The following is an 18,184-nucleotide window of genomic DNA, read 5'->3' on the forward strand; positions in this document are numbered from 1 at the left end:
TGTTGTACCCATGAAAGTTGACGTGGTTCATTGAGACACTGTTATACCCACGAAAGTTAACGTGTTTCATTAAGACACCGTTATACCCACGAAAGTTGACGTGGTTCATTAGGACACTCTTGTAAAAGTTAACGTGGTTCATTGAGACACTGTTATACCCACGAAAGTTAACGTGTTTCATTAAGACACCGTTATACCCACGAAAGTTGACGTGGTTCATTAGGACACTCTTGTAAAAGTTAACGTGGTTCATTAAGACACTGTTATACCCACGAAAGTTAACGTGTTTCATTAAGACAATGTTGTACCCACGAAAGTTAACGTGTTTCATTAAGACACCGTTATACCCACGAAAGTTGACGTGGTTCATTAGGACACTCTTGTAAAAGTTAACGTGGTTCATTAAGACAATGTTGTACCCACGAAAGTTAACGTGTTTCATTAAGACACTGTCATACCCACGAAAGTTAACGTGTTTCATTAAGACAATGTTGTACCCACGAAAGTTAACTTGGTTCGTTATTTCTTCACCACGGGGCTACCCTGAACAGAAATAATGACATGTATATATAGTCTTTTTCTGTTTTCCTTTTCTCTGGCAAAATGCTCCCAATGGCTAAACGGTCCGTCTGCAGACTTTTACGACGCTAAAAGTCGAGTCTCGGCATCCTTGGTGGGCAGAGCATAGATTGTTTAGTTTTATACTTGATAACAACGAACCAATTCCCTAAAAAATGCTATTATTAGTGTACTAGCACTGACACTCTTCTATTGTACATATATCTTTTCGCAACAATTAATAAACGTAATTAACATTCCAACTACCCTCAGATTATCCCTGTTTTCTATAGCGCTCAGTCCTGATGAGGTTCACATAATGCACCATATTGACTCGTTTTATGTTTTACCTTTATTTTACTCAGTGTTGTAAAATGAAGTATAAATTTAAAAAGGCTTAGTTTCTATGTTAAACACGTTGGGAATGTCTAACAGGCATTAGTGGGATTAGTTGTGATGCTCATAGAATTTGTATGTATATTTTTACTATTATGGTATTTGGGACTCTGTAAGTGTAATAAACGAAGTTATGATACGTAAACATTTTGGTTGGTGAATAGTTTAGACAAATGGACGTAAAAAAAAAAAGACCGAAGAGGTCATATGGCAATTCTAGGGTTAAGAAATACACATCTTAGTAATCTTATGGTAAACACTGGGAAGGAAAAAAGAAACTTCAAAACTTTTGTTTGTGAATGACTATTTCTTATAACACAGCGCGTTGATTTCAGGTGAGTGTGTGGCTTGAATAGTACACAAGGCGAGTTCTAGTATTGTTACCTCACCAATAGCACGTGCTACAAACATTATTCAGTAGCTGTAGGGGTGTAAATTTTCTGCCTTGTCAGGATTTCTACTACGTGCCTTCTCGTGCCCGTCTGGCGAGTAATTTCCCCCTTAACGGCAGTGGGGCTTCTTGTGTGGGGTATCCGTCCTCGGTCAGAAATCTCTGCGCTCTGTTGGTCACGTCACTAGGTATCGACTAATAGGGAGCTTCAATAGCAAGTTGAAACTGAATACAACAACAATTCCTATAAACCAACAAAGATCCAGAGCTACATCTGCTACCGAAACTTTTCAGTATGTTCTTCAAGTACTTCATCATCACATAATAGACACTGCTCATTGGGACTGTTGACAATCAACCTCTTCTTTCTAATGCCTCAGAAGCTGAGGGGTTGGGTAAGAGTAATGGGACTCTGGTCGCCATGGTTTTTATCTCTAGTGATGTAATCATTCATTCTTCGATAGGCGTATCTGCGTATTCGGTACAAAAATACCAGAAAGTTAACTCGAATGATAAGACTAATAAAACGTATTGATGTTTTGAGTGTTAAAGAAGTAAGCATTAAACATGCTTGAGTAAAGTGATCTTTGAAAACCCAGAACCTGCAACACAGACACACACACACACACTTTAAACTGTACGAAAGATACAGTGTGTATTTAACACTTCTTTGAATACCAGTGAAACAAAAAAAAAGTTTTCTGTTGTTGTGTTTTTAGAATCCTCGTTCGAAGCTATACCAAGCACTATCCGTCAACCCTTGTTTGTTTGTTTGAAGTCAAGCACAGAGCTACACAAAGGGCTATCTGTGCTCGGGCCATCACGGATATCGAAACTCGATTTTTAGCGTTGTAAGTCCGCAGACATACCACTGTGCCAACTGGGGGGTGGGGGGGGACTATTCTTGTCTGACCAGATAGTTGGATTTAACCATCACTCTACTGCCCTTAAAGCTGTTTTCGCACGTTTTTGTCCTGATTTCAGAGTTTAAGCACAATGACCAGTAGGCCATGCTTGGCTCAAAATGGCGGTAATGATGTTTTTGGTGTATCATGTGTGGTGAGAGAATACCATTAATTACCAACAAAATTTTCAAAAGTTTATGTTTTTAACATTAAACGAATTGAATGTGTTGGACGTTTTGACTATCAAAACATTTAAACTTAAATACGTAAGAATTCGAAGATATACTTAAATTGATTTAAATATATTTTCAAAGAATCCTATGATATCTTAAACGTCTAAAGGGACGTTAAAATTGACATAAAAATCTATTTGAAATATATAAAAGAATATTTAATAAATAAATATATATATTGCTTTTTGTGAAGTATAATAGGCCCCGTACGCAGAATGTTTGAAAGAGGGGGTTCTAATTTGTGAGTTCAAAAGCCAACACATAACACATATTGCGCGAAGCACAATCAGCATGCAAAGCATACTAATGCTATGGGGTCTGGGGGGCATGCTCCCCCCCCCCCCCCACGAAAAAAAAAATTGGTGCCATGAGATTAAATCTGGGAGCAATTTTGCATGAAATATAACTTCAACAATTGCAGGGCTGTTCACATAAACATCAAATTAAAAGTCAATAAATCATCATTCTGCAATCTTATGTCTAAAGGAATGTTAAAACTGACACACAATTTATTTAAAGGATATGTAAGAATATTTAATAAACACACACATACATATATATATATATATATTGCTTTTTGTGGAGTATAACGATCGTGATTTTTCTAGGGAGTTCGAGTTATGTAACTTGTAACTATATATAATGAGAACAAAGAAGAAACAGAAATAATACAGTATATATGCAAGTTGGCAATGAAGACAATATAATAGAATCCTTGAGGGGCGGATTCCGGGATTTACTCAACACCCTGTATAATGCTGGGTTTATGAGGTGTAACTCTTCATCCTTGAAAAGTCTACACATGTCTGAGAGTTGGTCAAGTTTCTTAAAGAAGTTTTGAGTTTGAGTGGGGTTTTGTTCCGTGGGGGGGAGGACGTCTCAAAGCGTGCCAAATTTCTTCGGATAAAAGCAATGAAAAGACTTTGGAAGTCTGTGACGGATGCCTCGCACAAAATTCAGCGCAGGTGCCGAAGCGACATCGTGCGACCGGACCACATAAAACCGACATCACGAAGATGTCCTGGCGGTTTTTTTGAAAGCACAAATATGCCCTTTATGAGATGATATTCAAAAGCACCTATGCGTTTAGTTTATGAATACTCCAATAGGGAAAGTCCACTAACAATCGTGCCTTACAGTTCCTCACACTTTCAATGAAGTGTGAAAAGAGTTCAGACTGAATGTGTCATGATCGTTTTGTAACAATCATAGAGTGGATTGCTTTTAAACGCTTGCCCATTGATAAACTCCCGGAGGAGCGGGTCCAGAATATGAGGTTTTTGTATAATCGCGGCGATGACCGACCTACACATCTTCCGCCATGCTTTTCACATACTTTAACTTCCACAAAGTAGACAGGAATAGAAGATACAATAGAAGACGAGGCAATAAAGAAGAAGAACATAGTGTACTAACCTTCTGGATGTTCATCACAGTCTCCTTTCACGATCGCTTCTCGCCCGTATTTTGAAAGTAATAGCGTGACTTTATGACTTTTAAGTACACGATAGTGCGAGATTTATGGTGTTAAAAAAGGGCATAAAATGTTTCTGTAAAAAAAAAAACAACTTACAGAAATTGGTATATAGTTACAACATACTTTAGGTTATCAGTTCGAGCTTAATTAAATTACGTCTCGTGTACGGGAAACGCTCGGTTTCTGTGAAACCTCTCGTCTCTGTAACCTGGCTAAGACAACATTATCTTCATTAGAAGTACCGTGTCACGTACTTCTAGTAAATATTGTGTTTGTTAGCCAGGTTACAGTGTAAATATTGTGTTTGTTAGCCAGGTTACAGTGACTTAGAAATCTTGTGTCACTGTAACCTGGCTAACAAACACAATATTTACTAGAAGTACGTGTCACTGTAACCTGGCTAACAAACACAATATTTACTAGAAATCTTGTGTCACTGTAACCTGGCTAACAAACACAATATTTACTAGAAACCCCGCGTCACTGTAACCTGGCTAACAAACATAATATTTACTAGAAGTACGTGTCACTGTAACCTGGCTAACAAACACAATATTTATTAGAAGTACGTGTCACTGTAACCTGGCTAACAAATACAATATTTACTAGAAATCTTGCGTCACTGTAACCTGGCTAACAAACACAATATTTACTAGAAATCCCGCGTCACTGTAACCTGGCTAACAAACACAATATTTACTAGAAATCCCGTGTCTCTGTAACCTGGCTAACAAACACAACATTTACTAGAAGTACCGTGTCACTGTAACCTGGCTAATAAGAGTGCTGTACTCAAAACAAGTATCATAAAATCTCAAAATTCAATGTTCTGACTTCTACTTACAACCAATCTGTAAATGTCATTACTAGTTCAAGATAAAATCGAAATTGTTTTGTTACTACCTGTTCTTTTGTTTTCGCCCTCTATACTTTAATAAACACCTCTTTTTCTAGCTTAGCATGTGTGGACGGGGGGAGGAGGATACGCTTTATTAATTTTGTACATAAGTTGTCACTCTGGTACCCTAAAATGACAACATTTTGTTTAAGTTATGAATTTTGAGTTATCGTATTTAAGAAAATTTTATGTTGGAACAACAGCAAACTTAAAGACCAGAGATACACTTACAGTAATGTTTATCTTCTACATAGCTAAAGAAACGAGAATTCAGTTAACACCATGTATCAGAAAAGCCAGACAAAGTAAACGGATGAATCGTTTCAAGTACATTATTAACATTCGAATTAATTACTAAATTTACGACAATCATTTGATTCTATTTGTTTAACTAGACGCGGCCCTACGGTAGAGCTCTGAATTTCAAAGCTGGCAAGTTGGGTTCGGTTTGTTTTGAATTTCGTGCAACGCTACACGAGGGCTATCTGCGCTAGCCGTCCCTAATTTAGCAGTGAAAGACTAGAAGGAAGGCAGCTAGTCACCATCACTCACCGCCAATTGTTAGACTACTATTTTACCAACGAATAGTGGGATTGACCGTCACATTATAACGCCCACACTGCTGAAAGGACGAGCATATTGAGTATGTTTGGTGGGACGGGGATTTTAACCCGCAACCTCAGGTTGCGAGTCAAGCGCCTCCTAGCCACCGGGCCAAGTTGGGTTCGTAACCGTGCAAAACCACAAAATATTCCCCGCACTTTAAGCCGAGGGTGCGTTATAAGAATGACAGTCAATCCCTTAGTTTGGATAATAGGGCACTACTGACTACCTGCCTTCCCTCTCGTCAGTTGTCCAAAATTAGGGATGACGGCAGATAAACTTAGTAGCTTTGCCATAAATACAATTTATAAATATTTATTATAATTACATTAAATTACGTTACAGAGTCGGTTAGTGTTGCGCTCACGGGTTTTACAGAAGAACTTTGAACAGAATCATATGAGGTTCGAGGTCTTGTGCCATTGGGAACCGAAGCAACTTGAAGCGCCATCTAGAGCTCCAAGTACAAATTGCTTCATCAGATAATTTGTAGAAGTTACCATTTTTATTTAGTATCGCGATCTTCATTGTGATTCTATCACAAGCTTCAGAGTTTTTGTAGAAGATAGTTTACTGTTGTTCACATATAAATTGATTAGTAGTTTATGGTTGAAGTAATATCATACTCTTATTACCGGAAACCCGTACAAGGATGGTAAAGAAAAATGTGATAAAATCACTATCAGTCTTCTTTCAATTTCGTATCACATGAGTTATTTATTGTTGTACTGTTAGAATAAATATTATCGATCTGTTCGAAGATTGGAAACCATTTTTATATTACAATATAGACTGTTGTTGTCCTCTTAGAAGGCTGGTTATTTTCCTTCTGTTAGAAGATGGACTGTTGTTGTCCTCTTAGAAGGCTGGTTATTTTCCTTCTGTTGGAAGATGGACTGTTGTTGTTTTGTTAGAAGGCTGGTTATTATTCTACTGTTAGAAGATGGACTGTTGTTGTTTTGTTAGAAGATACTGTTATTGTTCACAACATTACAACAACTATTTGAAGGTAAACGAACATTGTTACTCTTTACGTTGAACCTAAAACTTAATTGACATTAAATGTAAAGGAAACAATCGGGAATACTCAGAATTTCTTTTTGTTTGAAGTCAAGCCCAAAGCTACATAATGGACTATCTGTGCTCTGCCCACCACGGGTATCGAAACCCGGTTTCTAGCGTTGTAAGACCGCAGACATACCACTATGCCACTGGGGAGCAATGCTCAGAAAAGTTACAAGTACCGCTAGTTTTCACATTAAGATATCATACACTAGCGTCCTCTAAGAAATAAATATTTCAAGTTAGAACAAATTGCATTCGAGATATTTGTAAAAAAACAACAAAAAAAAACGTTCTAATAAGTTATAATACTTATAATAAAATAATTTAAAGACGTTACTAAATTAAAATTTACTGTAACCATAATACAAGTTTACCTTTTAACGGCTCTACATTAAACGTAAAGAAAATGCTTTTATTACGTACTGTTAGTTAATTTGTAATTTATCATATTATTATACATTTAACAGCACGTGGTGTTACACTATTTATATGTACACCAATAAATATTTATACGTGCATATATTTTTGTTCATTTTCTTCGAGATTATGAAGCACACAAAACACACACACACAGAGGAAATAAAAGGTGTTGCTTTATTATGCTTGAAATCACCAATGACAGGAAACTGTTAACAGCTTCTATAGATTTATCAAACCACACACACACACACACACGCACTCTTTTGTTATTATGAACTAATATTATACAAATATCTATAATACCATTTTATAAATTTCAAAACGAAAAAAAAAAAAAAAGGTTTTCAACATGATTTAGGGACACCGAAGAGAATTTATAACACATTATGTACGTAACGTTTAGAGTATTGAATTAAATTTCGTCTGCTTTGAAATTTGAAAAGCGGTGATTTCTTCTAATTCTGTAATTTCGTTCATGAGAAGGGAATAATAAGAAGAGATTAAAAATCTACCAAGATACAAAGTTTATAAAGAATGTAAAAGTACATTAGTTTTCGGCAAGAAGCTTTAAAACTTTATTTTAAACTGCTAATTTACAGCTTTTAACTTTTTCTTCTTATTCTGATAATCTGCTTTCAAGTTGGTTAGTGATTTCCGTTGTGTCCAGCCAGTATTTCTAAGTTTTCCTTGACCTTATTCCAAACACCCTTACCAGATGGCGCACCGATCTTTTGCTGGTTTAACCATTGTGTCGCCTTCTTTACAGTTGAAAGTCTGAGCAAACTGTTCAAAATTGGACAGAGGGCCCCAAACTCTGTCGAAAAATATTTACATGTTATTTACGAAGTATGCAATAGATAAGTATAAATGTCTAGACATTTCGAAAAGGAAATTTACGTAATATTAGCTTTGATATTAGAAACACACCATACATAAATATAACGTTACATACACAAAATATCAATTTACATATACTCAGTCTCGGTGTCAGTAGTGTTCTTTCATATCTTAAACTGAACATGGTTGTAACACAGAGAAAGTTACTTAAAACCCTATTGATTCACAACATCCTAGTCATCGACTCTAGGTGGAGTAAGTAAGAATTAACATAACTCAAAAACTACAGCTCTTAGGTAGTGGGGCGTGACGTGACCTTGGTTAGGGGGCGCTCGTGTCGCAATCTGAGAGCTGCGGGTTCGAATTCCCGTCTCCAAACATGCTCGCTCTTTTAGCCATTGAGGAGTTATAATGTGACGGTCAATCCCACTATTCGTTGGTAAAAGAGTAGTCCAAGAGTTGGCGGTTGGTGGTGATGACTAGCTGTCTTCCCTCTAGTCTTTTACTGCTAAATTAGGGACGGCTAGCGCAGATATCCCTCAGGTAGCTTTGCGCGAAATTCAAACCAAACTTATCTGTTGACGGTATGACATTCGAATATATTGGTCCTATTTTTGCAAGTCCTGAGTTCAAGATCGAATTCCGAACTCATCTATCTGACGCCAGGCGAGTGTTCTATCAACTTAGCTAAATGATTAACGCACTTAGTAATTGCTGGTCTAAAAACTCAAATTACCGTCCTAAAATAAGCACGTGTATTTCGTACGTAGTTCTTATACAACTTGCTCTGATGAAGTTGTAATGACGAAACGTTGGTTGAAATAAAAAGTTTTTATTATTATTATTATTTAAAGATCGTTTTTCCCTCAACATTACGTATTTCCGTATCTTCTTATCTAACAAAATGCAACAGCTAAGACTCATTCATTGGTTTGAAACAACGCCAGATGATGCAACTAAATTTACCGATATATTTCTTAAATTATGAAAAGTTACATAATAAAAAAACAACAACTATATAATATCAAAGAAAGAATGGCCAAATGAAAATATATAATTAACTTGATTCTGGTATCATTTTATTAAAACAATTTTTCGCTACTGCTGTTGTTTTTTGTTTTTTTTTGGCGCAAAGCTACACAAAGGGATACCTGCACTCTGTACATTGCGGGAATAGAACCCTGGATTTTAGCATTGCACGTCCGTAAGTTTACCTCTGACCCACAAGGGGGGCAAAAATAAAGCACTATAAAGGTGTAGAAAGGAAATCTAAAACACACTACACTTAAGAGCGTGTAGAGAACAGAAACTTACAGGGTGTTTTGAATCAATTTAGTAAACGTACCTGTACTTCGGTGGGCTATGGGTATCATACTGGATCATGTTTTCTATGTACTGAGGACGGGCATTGCTACACCAAACCTGGGTAGAAGAACAAACGTATATATATATTACTCAGTTTCATACTGGATCATGTTTACTATGTACTGAGGACGGGCATTGCTACACCAAACCTGGGAAGAAGAACAAACGTATATATATATATATTACTCAGTTTTCATCACTACAATAATTTAATAACATTCTCGGAGTTGTGGTTCTTATCTTACAAATAAACTAAAGATAAGATCTTTGTTTTTTTACATAAAATAGTTTGGATGAAAACTGTTCATAAGGCTTAGCTTAGTGAACATTAAAAGAACAAAAAACATGCTACGTCAAACTGACATTTGTTTTACCATGGAGAACATAGAACTATGTTCACGAGTTGTTACACGTTTGAGTAGCACATTTTATCAGAAAAGAAGTAGAAGAATTTAGAAAAATGATAAAAAGAGTAAACAGGTCTAAATGTGTGATGAGAAGCAGTGGTGTTTTGTAACCACATTAAAAAAAGGAAAACGTTAGATAATAACATTTTGAAACCAACAGAGCTGGAAGAAGTTTGATTTTTAAACTAAAGCGTAAACAAAATATACTTAAATCAGTTGTGGATACTGTAGACCGAGTCAGAGGAACATGTCGCTATTGGATTATACTGTAGATGGAGCCAGGGGCATTTGATCTTAAGAGATACTGTTATAATCGGGTCTAGGATACATGGCACTCTTTGTAAATACTGTACGTTGAGCTAGGGATGTTTTAACTCATGGCTTTTACGAAGAAAAATTAAAAACATCTTTTACTGAGCAATATATAGTTCTATATATCGCTAGTAGATGGCCTCTACCCTTTTACTTAAAGTGATTCCCGTACAATTTATTTTGTTCCACGTCGAAGTTCGGCATGGCTACGGACTTATATGTCAACCACATCCAGTACCGAGGAAGCCTTTTTCGCCCAATACCAGGGCTAATGAGGAAAACTAGGATCCGACAGACACATTAGTGGTCAACGTACTTATTTATATCATTAACTGCATGAACAACAACTACTATGATGCCAACTAGGTTAAGTAGGTGAAATGTAATTATAATTCCGCGAACCTCGGATCCACAGTCGGACACGCTCGGGGGTGCTCGGCTCACCATTTGGTCTATGTTAACACGTTTCCTTGTTTCCCTCAAAATAAAGTAAGACAAAAAAAAAAAAGTCACTGATCATACCGGCTACTTCCACAAAAGATTTAACAACGATTCGTTAATCTGCATGCATTTGTGTTACTAAGCATGACGTCAAATGTGTTGATTTGTTTGCTTGTAGTTAAGCACAAAGCTACAAAGTGGTATATGTACTATGCTCACCACGGGTATCGAAACTTGGTTTTTAGATTATAAGTCCACAGACTTACTGCTGTGCCAATGGGAGGCAAAATGTGTCGAAGCCTAATAAAGTATATGTATGGTTTCAGTTTCCTAAGCCTAATAAAGTATATGTATGGTTTCAGTTTCCTAAGCCTAATAAAGTATATGAATGGTTTCAGTTTCCTGACAAAAAAAGAAAAATGGAAGTGCATTTTTCTTTCACCAAAGTGTTTCTTAAAGTAAAGCGTTTTTTTTTCTCTCTCTCTCTATCTCCTGTAACCGCAAGAAAACAAAAATTCCGAAAAAAATATTAGAGTCGGCAGGAGAGAATTGGGACGGTTAGGATCCCGGAAGCACATTAGAAAAACAACAACAAAAAAAAAAACGTATCACCTGTAACGTACAATCAGTACTGTGTATAGTTTTAATTCGCGCACTCGTTGAGAAAGAACACATGTTTCTAAACTGTCATTTAGAGAAATTCAAAACTCCGCTGGTTCTTACATTAGCAAATGCCAGAAAGAAGAGCTGGTCAGGTGTAATATCTTTAAACTTGTCTCCTGGTAATCTGTAATTTTTGGCTTTGTCCCCATACTTGAAAACATAGGTTTGGTAACCCTAAAATAATCAAAAGAATGACGTGAGATACAACAGCATTACAAATTACACATTGCAACAATAAATATCAAATAGTTTTTAGGTTCAACAGAGAGAAAGGTAGTTTTCAGTTACCAGTTCTAACTAGTCTCAACTCAGCTCAAAAAGGAAATCAACAAAATCCTAGCCAGTATTTTTTGTAAATTTATATTAATACAAATTATCAACTAGATATTGAACACAATGCAAAAGTATTAACAAACTGGTTGTAGATTTTCTCGAGAAGTGAATAGTACGCCATCTAGCGGCAAGCACCAGTATTAATTCGTAATTCGTTGTTTTAGTTCTCATTTCGTTAGGTTTACACACTCACACTTATATATATATATTTACAACAATTAGCTACAGCACTGTGCAAAGGGTAAAAGGTGGTGATTTACACCCGTTACACGAAATCTTACTTCCTAATAGTAATAACAATTTAGAGCTCATAATATTTAGAAGTTAACTTTAAGAATTTTTAAATTATTTGAAAACTAAAATACTAGCAGCTCGTCGAAGAGACAAACACTTCTTTTTAAAAATGCCTCTCAAAAGTAATTTTTTGTATGATACTTTTTATAGACAAATAAATAGAAAGAATATAGAAAAAACATAGACTAAAATTAAAGATTTGTATCCAGTGTATTTTGCTGTTAATTTTTATTGCTTTTTTAGCAGTTTTCAAAATTAACTTCACCTGTTTTAAACCACAAAAATATTTTTATTTTTGTAGTTTTTCAACAGTTTTCAACGATCACTTACCGTTTTTTCAAACCTAGAAATATTTCTAGTTTTGTAGTTGTTTTTTATTAGCAGTTTCGCTCTTCTAAACCAAAAAAAAATATTTTTCAGTTCAGTTTCTAGCACTAGTTTCGACGATCTTCCTTATGGTGAAAATATTATGGCTAGAACTTTAATTATAAATACGTGTACACGCATATTTAAATACAAAAGGTACTTCGATGTGTAATACAACACTTTGTAAAGAGTTCATATCCTTTAGTCTTGTTCATTCTGAAGTGGAATTCAACTACCTCATTCAGTTACTAATCAGTTGTATGTATGTTTGTTTGTTTATTATGAATTTCGCACAAGGGCTATCTGTGCCAGCCGTCCTTAATTTAGCAGTGTATGACTAGAGGGAAGGTAGCTAGTCATCACCACCCACCGCCAACTGTTGGGCTACTCTTTTACCAACGAATAGTGAGATTGACCGTCACATTATAACGCCCCCACGGCTGAAAGGGCGAGCATGTTTGGTGGGACGGGGACTCGAACCTGCGACCCGCAGTATGCGAGTCGAGCGCCCTAACCACCTGGCCATGTAAAAAAAGACACTTCTGGATAAATTTCGCTTCCCGTGTGGGAAAGTAAAAACTTTGAAAATCGTTCTTTCCTGCGAAAAATAAAAGTAAAAAAAATATTAAATGAAACACAAGCAGTTTTGTCAGCTTCCTAAACCGAATCACTAGCAATATAATCACACACAAGCAGTTTTGTCAGTTACCTAAACTGAATCATTAGCAGTATATTCACACACAAGCAGTTTTTCAGTTACCTAAACTGAATCATTAGCAATATAATCACACACAAGCAGTTTTGTCAGTTACCTAAACTGAATCATTAGCAGTATATTCACACACAGGCAGTTTTGTCAGTTACCTAAACTGAATCATTAGCAGTATATTCACACACAAGCAGCTTTGTCAGTTACCTAAACTGAATCATTAGCAGTATATTCACACACAAGCAGTTTTGTCAGTTACCTAAACTGAATCACTAGCAGTATATTCACACACAAGCAGTTTTGTCAGTTACCTAAACTGAATCATTAGCAGTATATTCACACACAAGCAGCTTTGTCAGTTACCTAAACTGAATCATTAACAGTATATTCACACACAAGCAGCTTTGTCAGCTTTCTAAACTGAATCACTAGCAGTATATTCACACACAAGCAGTTTTGTCAGTTTCCTGAATCATTAGCAGTGTATTCACACACAAGCGGTTTTTTCAGTTACCTAAACTGAATCACTAGCAGTATATTCACACACAGGCAGTTTTGTCAGTTACCTAAACTGAATCATTAACAGTATATTCACACACAAGCAGCTTTGTCAGTTACCTAAACTGAATCACTAGCAGTATATTCACACACAAGCAGTTTTGTCAGTTACCTAAACTGAATCACTAGCAGTATATTCACACACAGGCAGTTTTGTCAGTTACCTAAACTGAATCACTAGCAGTATATTCACACACAAGCAGTTTTGTTAGTTACCTTAACTGAATCATTAGCAGTATATTCACACTCACTTTGTAAGCTTCTCTTAATCCTCCGTTGTCAGCAATATTTTCACCGAGAGTATTTTTCCCGTTCAGCTGCACATAAAAGAAGATTATTAAAATGATATTAAAGCGGTTTCCATAAAAAAAAAAACATTAATGTGCTACAGAGCAGTAATAGACTTTGACAACAATTATTACTTAGTGACCATATTTCTCAAAATATCTACTACATACTCTTTTCTTGTTTCATAATAAACAGTATACACTGTTCGAGTGTATCACAATTACACACGCCTGCGAATTTAAACTTAATAAAAGTTGTTTTGGTTTTAATAACGGACTTTTCATAATTCAGCTTCTCAGATTTCGAAAATAATATCCATTTTTTTCTATCACGTGAGGATTTTTTTTTTTTACAAATCGGGAAGAGAAAAAACACTTACTTAGATCAAATTATTATTTCATTTACCACAATGAACATTTTTTATTATTATGTTTGTTAACAAAAATACAAACAAAACAACTGAAGAAAAGTGAAGAACATTGATGTCAAACGAATATGCATCCACATTCATCCTTTTTTATGTGTGAAATCTAGCCTCAAACTACGTGTTGTGGTCTTTCTTTTATGTATTGCGTTATGACGTTTTGTGAAAAATCTGTACGTGATGGAGAAAAATGGATATTATCTTCGGATTCAGCGTACAGGAATTACAATAGACCATGTAAAAATTTCAAGACAATATAACCATTGTAGGCCTGTGTAATCAGTATATAACGCTTATACGTCTCATTATAATCTATAAAATTATACTGTTCATATGTCAGTTTAGACTGATTACTTTCATTTACGAAACTCTTAAGATACGAAAGAACCACCTAGACATCTTAAAAAATCACCATGTAATAATTTCTTAAAGCACAACAGATATTGTTGTTTTCCAAATTAACCGAGGCTCTAATTCAACAATGTCGTTTTTGGTCTCACATCAGCGAGTTCAACGGTTTACGAAAAACGAAAATAAAGAAAACTATAAATAAGTTTTTTCTATCTACACGTAGCTGAGACTTAACGACAATTTCATATTAGGGCCTTAAATTACTTCTTATTTTCCCCCCAAAAAAATGCACTTAGAAGTTATATTTTGATTGGTATGGAAACAAAAATAAAAGTAATTACATTCAGCTTTGTGGTGTCATCTTTATAGTTGTTGTATTGATTAATAAAACACTTGGCCCTTTCGTCAAACTTTTCTCGGGTATCTTTGGTCCACCAGAGTTTGATATTTCCTTCACCATCATAAAGGCTACCTAAAAACAATGAAAAAAATACTAATTTTAATTTTAACAACGCGCGTAAGTGAGTTTGAAAGAATCCAAAGTTTCATCCCAAGGTTCATTTACTGGACATTAACCAATGTTCTCACCAATGGAGAGTTCTTACACTTGTAGAACATTAACAATCAAACAAAACAACGTAGATAACATAGCAAGACCCAAGTAACACATCAAACCATATCAATCTCCAATAAACAGCCATGTTCCAAATAACACAACAAAACTTAAGTAACACAACATGTCCCAAATGACACACTAAGCTATCTTGAACATACAGTTTTGCTGGATTTTCTAGCCTATACAACTTATAAAGAAAACCAAATAATGTCCCATGTGACCTACACCCATTATTTAATATTGAAGTGAACTATAACGTGACCACACTATGTGATGTTGACACATTCTCGAAGAAACCCACATTGGTGACCACACTATCAGACGTTGACATTATCTAGAAGAAACCTAAACCAGTGATCACACTATCAGACGTTGACATCATCTAGAAGAAACCTAAACCAGTGATCACACTATCAGACTTTGACATTCTCTAGAAGAAACCTAAACCAATGATCACACTATGTGACGTTGACATTCTCTAGAAGAAACCTAAACCAGTGATCACACTATGTGACGTTGACATTCTCTAGAAGAAACCTAAACCAGTGATCACACTATATGACATTGATATTCTCTAGAAGAAACATAAACCAGTGATCACACTATGTGATGTTGACATTCTCTAGAAGAAACCTAAACCAGTTATCACACTACCTGACGTTGACATTCTCTAGCAGAAACCTAAACCAGTGATCACACTATGTGACGTTGATATTCTCTAGAAGAAACTTATATCGACTGGGCTACAGAAACCATTTACTTCTGACAAATTAATCAATACTAATCAATTTGTGTTTGTTTTTTTTATTCAATTGAATGTTAAGCTCTTCATTTGCTATAATAACATGATAATATTATTAGTAGCAGAAACATTAGACACGGATATACAGTGTTTAACCATTTAGTTATTAAGCTCATCAAGCAACAAGGGATTCTGGAATTAAACAAAGCCGTCTTCTAGGTTATAAAAATACAAACCTTGATCGTCAAAACCATGTGTTATTTCATGTCCAATCACCATTCCAATTCCTCCAAAATTCATCGCCCTGATATAAGAAAGAAAAAAGTAATTTTCTGAACTCAGAGACTGTAATTTTTGTTATTCCTCAACAGTAATCCAATATAATACCGTGATAGATATTATAAGCACCACTATAAAACCTGCAGCGTTTAAACAATAGTTACTTTAATCAAATATTGTTTTGGACTGAGGACTTTCAATGAGCGGATTTTGTTTCAATCAGTTTGAATTTCTAATAAATTTTCTGTAACTTTGAACACGATAAAGGTAACCTAAAGTGCTCTGTGACGTCTACTCTGGACTAGTGCTACTTAGACAATTACTCCGTTGAAACTTTTATTTTCAAAGGATAAAATTGAGAATGTAAGAAATATATCATACGCAACATTTCACTGAGATAACCATGATGCTATCAGGCAACAGTTGACACTGACAAATTGTTACTTTGTGACACACCTGGTTAAAACGCTGAGTCATTTCTTAGTAAAGATAAAAAGGGTTTTAAGCCTCTTACAGGGATACATTTAGTATACAAAACCTCGTTAAACTAAATGTTAGGTCATGGAATTGGTGTTAGTGCTTTAAGTAGACAATGACGTTCTATGTAAATTATATTGTATTATATCTTTAATTAATAGTGTTTGTTAAAACGTGTAATATATTTATACATATTTATCATATTTCATTTTCATTATATATTTTATTAGGAGGATTAATTTGTATTGTTAGCTTAGTATGTGAATTTAGAACACATCTAAATTGTCTAAGCTGTCCGAACCTTGTGATGTATTATTGGGATTATGGCCGAAAATGTCGCTAATAACGAGGGTAGCAAACTGATGAATCATTGCATTATAAACATAAAAAATAAAAAGTTTAGTTACGATCCTTGTTTCCTTGATCAGAAGTTGATAATATATAGTGAACCGAGCTCTTGTTAATAAACCTTTAAAATATTTGTTTATAAAGTTTCAAGTGAAAGGGTTAGAACGAATACAAAATAAACATTATAACTTAAAGAGAGATAACTAAAAATCGCCTTATTAAATCTATATTTGGAAACATACAGATGAATTCGTTCATTGCATGTTTTGAATCTAAGTTAGCAGTTAATGACGCTAAGGTTTAAAAGTTGAAAACACGGAATGATCAGAACTCAAACGGTCACTTACACGGGTCTGTCACTCGAGAAAAAAGGAGTTTGGAGAATTCCTGCAGGAAAAGCTGGGAAAATAAAAAAATAAGGTCAGAAAACAAGGTTATAACAATAAAACATCTCTAGTTATGAGTTTTGTTTTTATCATTTTAGATAATTTCATTTATGTATAAAAAGTCCTACATTGTATAATGATTTAAAAAACAAGAAAAATTTATTCAAAAATGTACAACTCGCTCTCGTCACTCAAATCCCATAAATATATTTATATATAAAATCAAAATTGTAAAGATACCTGAAGTACACTATTCTTCTAATGTTCACATTATGGCTAACCTCTTGACATAGTGTACAGAAACAATAACATTCACAAAACAGTGGTAGAAACACAGCATATGACATTCAACAATACAACATTCACAAAACAGTGGTAGAAACACAACATATGACCTTCAACAATAAATCATTCACAAAACAGGGGTAGAAACACAGCATATGACATTCAACAATAAATCATTCACAAAACAGTACTGGAAACACAGCATATGACCTTCAACAATAAATCATTCATAAAACAATACTTAAAACACAGCATATGACCTTCAACAATAAATCATTCATAAAACAGGGGTAGAAACACAGCATATGACATTCAACAATATAACATTCACAAAACAGTACTGGAAACACAGCATATGACCTTCAACAATAAATCATTCACAAAACAGGGGTAGAAACACAGCATATGACATTCAACAATACAACATTCACAAAACAGGGGTAGAAACACAGTATATGACATTCAACAATACAACATTCACAAAACAGGGGTAGAAACACAACATATGACCTTCAACAATAAATCATTCACAAAACAGTACTGGAAACACAGCATATGACATTCAACAATATAACATTCACAAAACAGTACTGGAAACACAGCATATGACATTCAACAATAAAACATTCACAAAACAGTACTGGAAACACAGCATGTGACATTCAACAATATAACATTCACAAAACAGTACTGGAAACACAGCATGTGACATTCAACAATATAACATTCACAAAACAGTACTGGAAACACAGCATAT

At 34.9% G+C, this 18,184-nt stretch overlaps 1 protein-coding gene across 2 annotated transcripts in view; it reads right to left on the reverse strand.

Annotated features, from left to right (window-relative positions):
• Positions 1 to 7,497: 7,497 nt before the first annotated feature.
• Positions 7,498 to 18,184, reverse strand: part of LOC106471321 (neprilysin-1-like) — a 56,305-nt gene continuing 45,618 nt past the window's right edge. For both annotated transcript variants that reach the window (XM_022399934.1, XM_022399933.1), the window contains exons 16-22: positions 17,104 to 17,155; positions 15,889 to 15,956; positions 14,636 to 14,766; positions 13,483 to 13,548; positions 11,032 to 11,145; positions 9,129 to 9,205; positions 7,498 to 7,760 (exon numbers count right to left, since the gene is read on the reverse strand). In XM_022399934.1, the coding sequence (XP_022255642.1) occupies positions 7,655 to 7,760; positions 9,129 to 9,205; positions 11,032 to 11,145; positions 13,483 to 13,548; positions 14,636 to 14,766; positions 15,889 to 15,956; positions 17,104 to 17,155 (614 nt within the window). In that variant the 3' untranslated portion in view covers positions 7,498 to 7,654. The remainder of the gene's footprint in view (positions 7,761 to 9,128; positions 9,206 to 11,031; positions 11,146 to 13,482; positions 13,549 to 14,635; positions 14,767 to 15,888; positions 15,957 to 17,103; positions 17,156 to 18,184) is intronic.

This window comes from Limulus polyphemus, unplaced genomic scaffold, assembly GCF_000517525.1.
Source record: "Limulus polyphemus unplaced genomic scaffold, Limulus_polyphemus-2.1.2 Scaffold4541, whole genome shotgun sequence".
Lineage (NCBI taxonomy): Eukaryota > Metazoa > Arthropoda > Merostomata > Xiphosura > Limulidae > Limulus > Limulus polyphemus.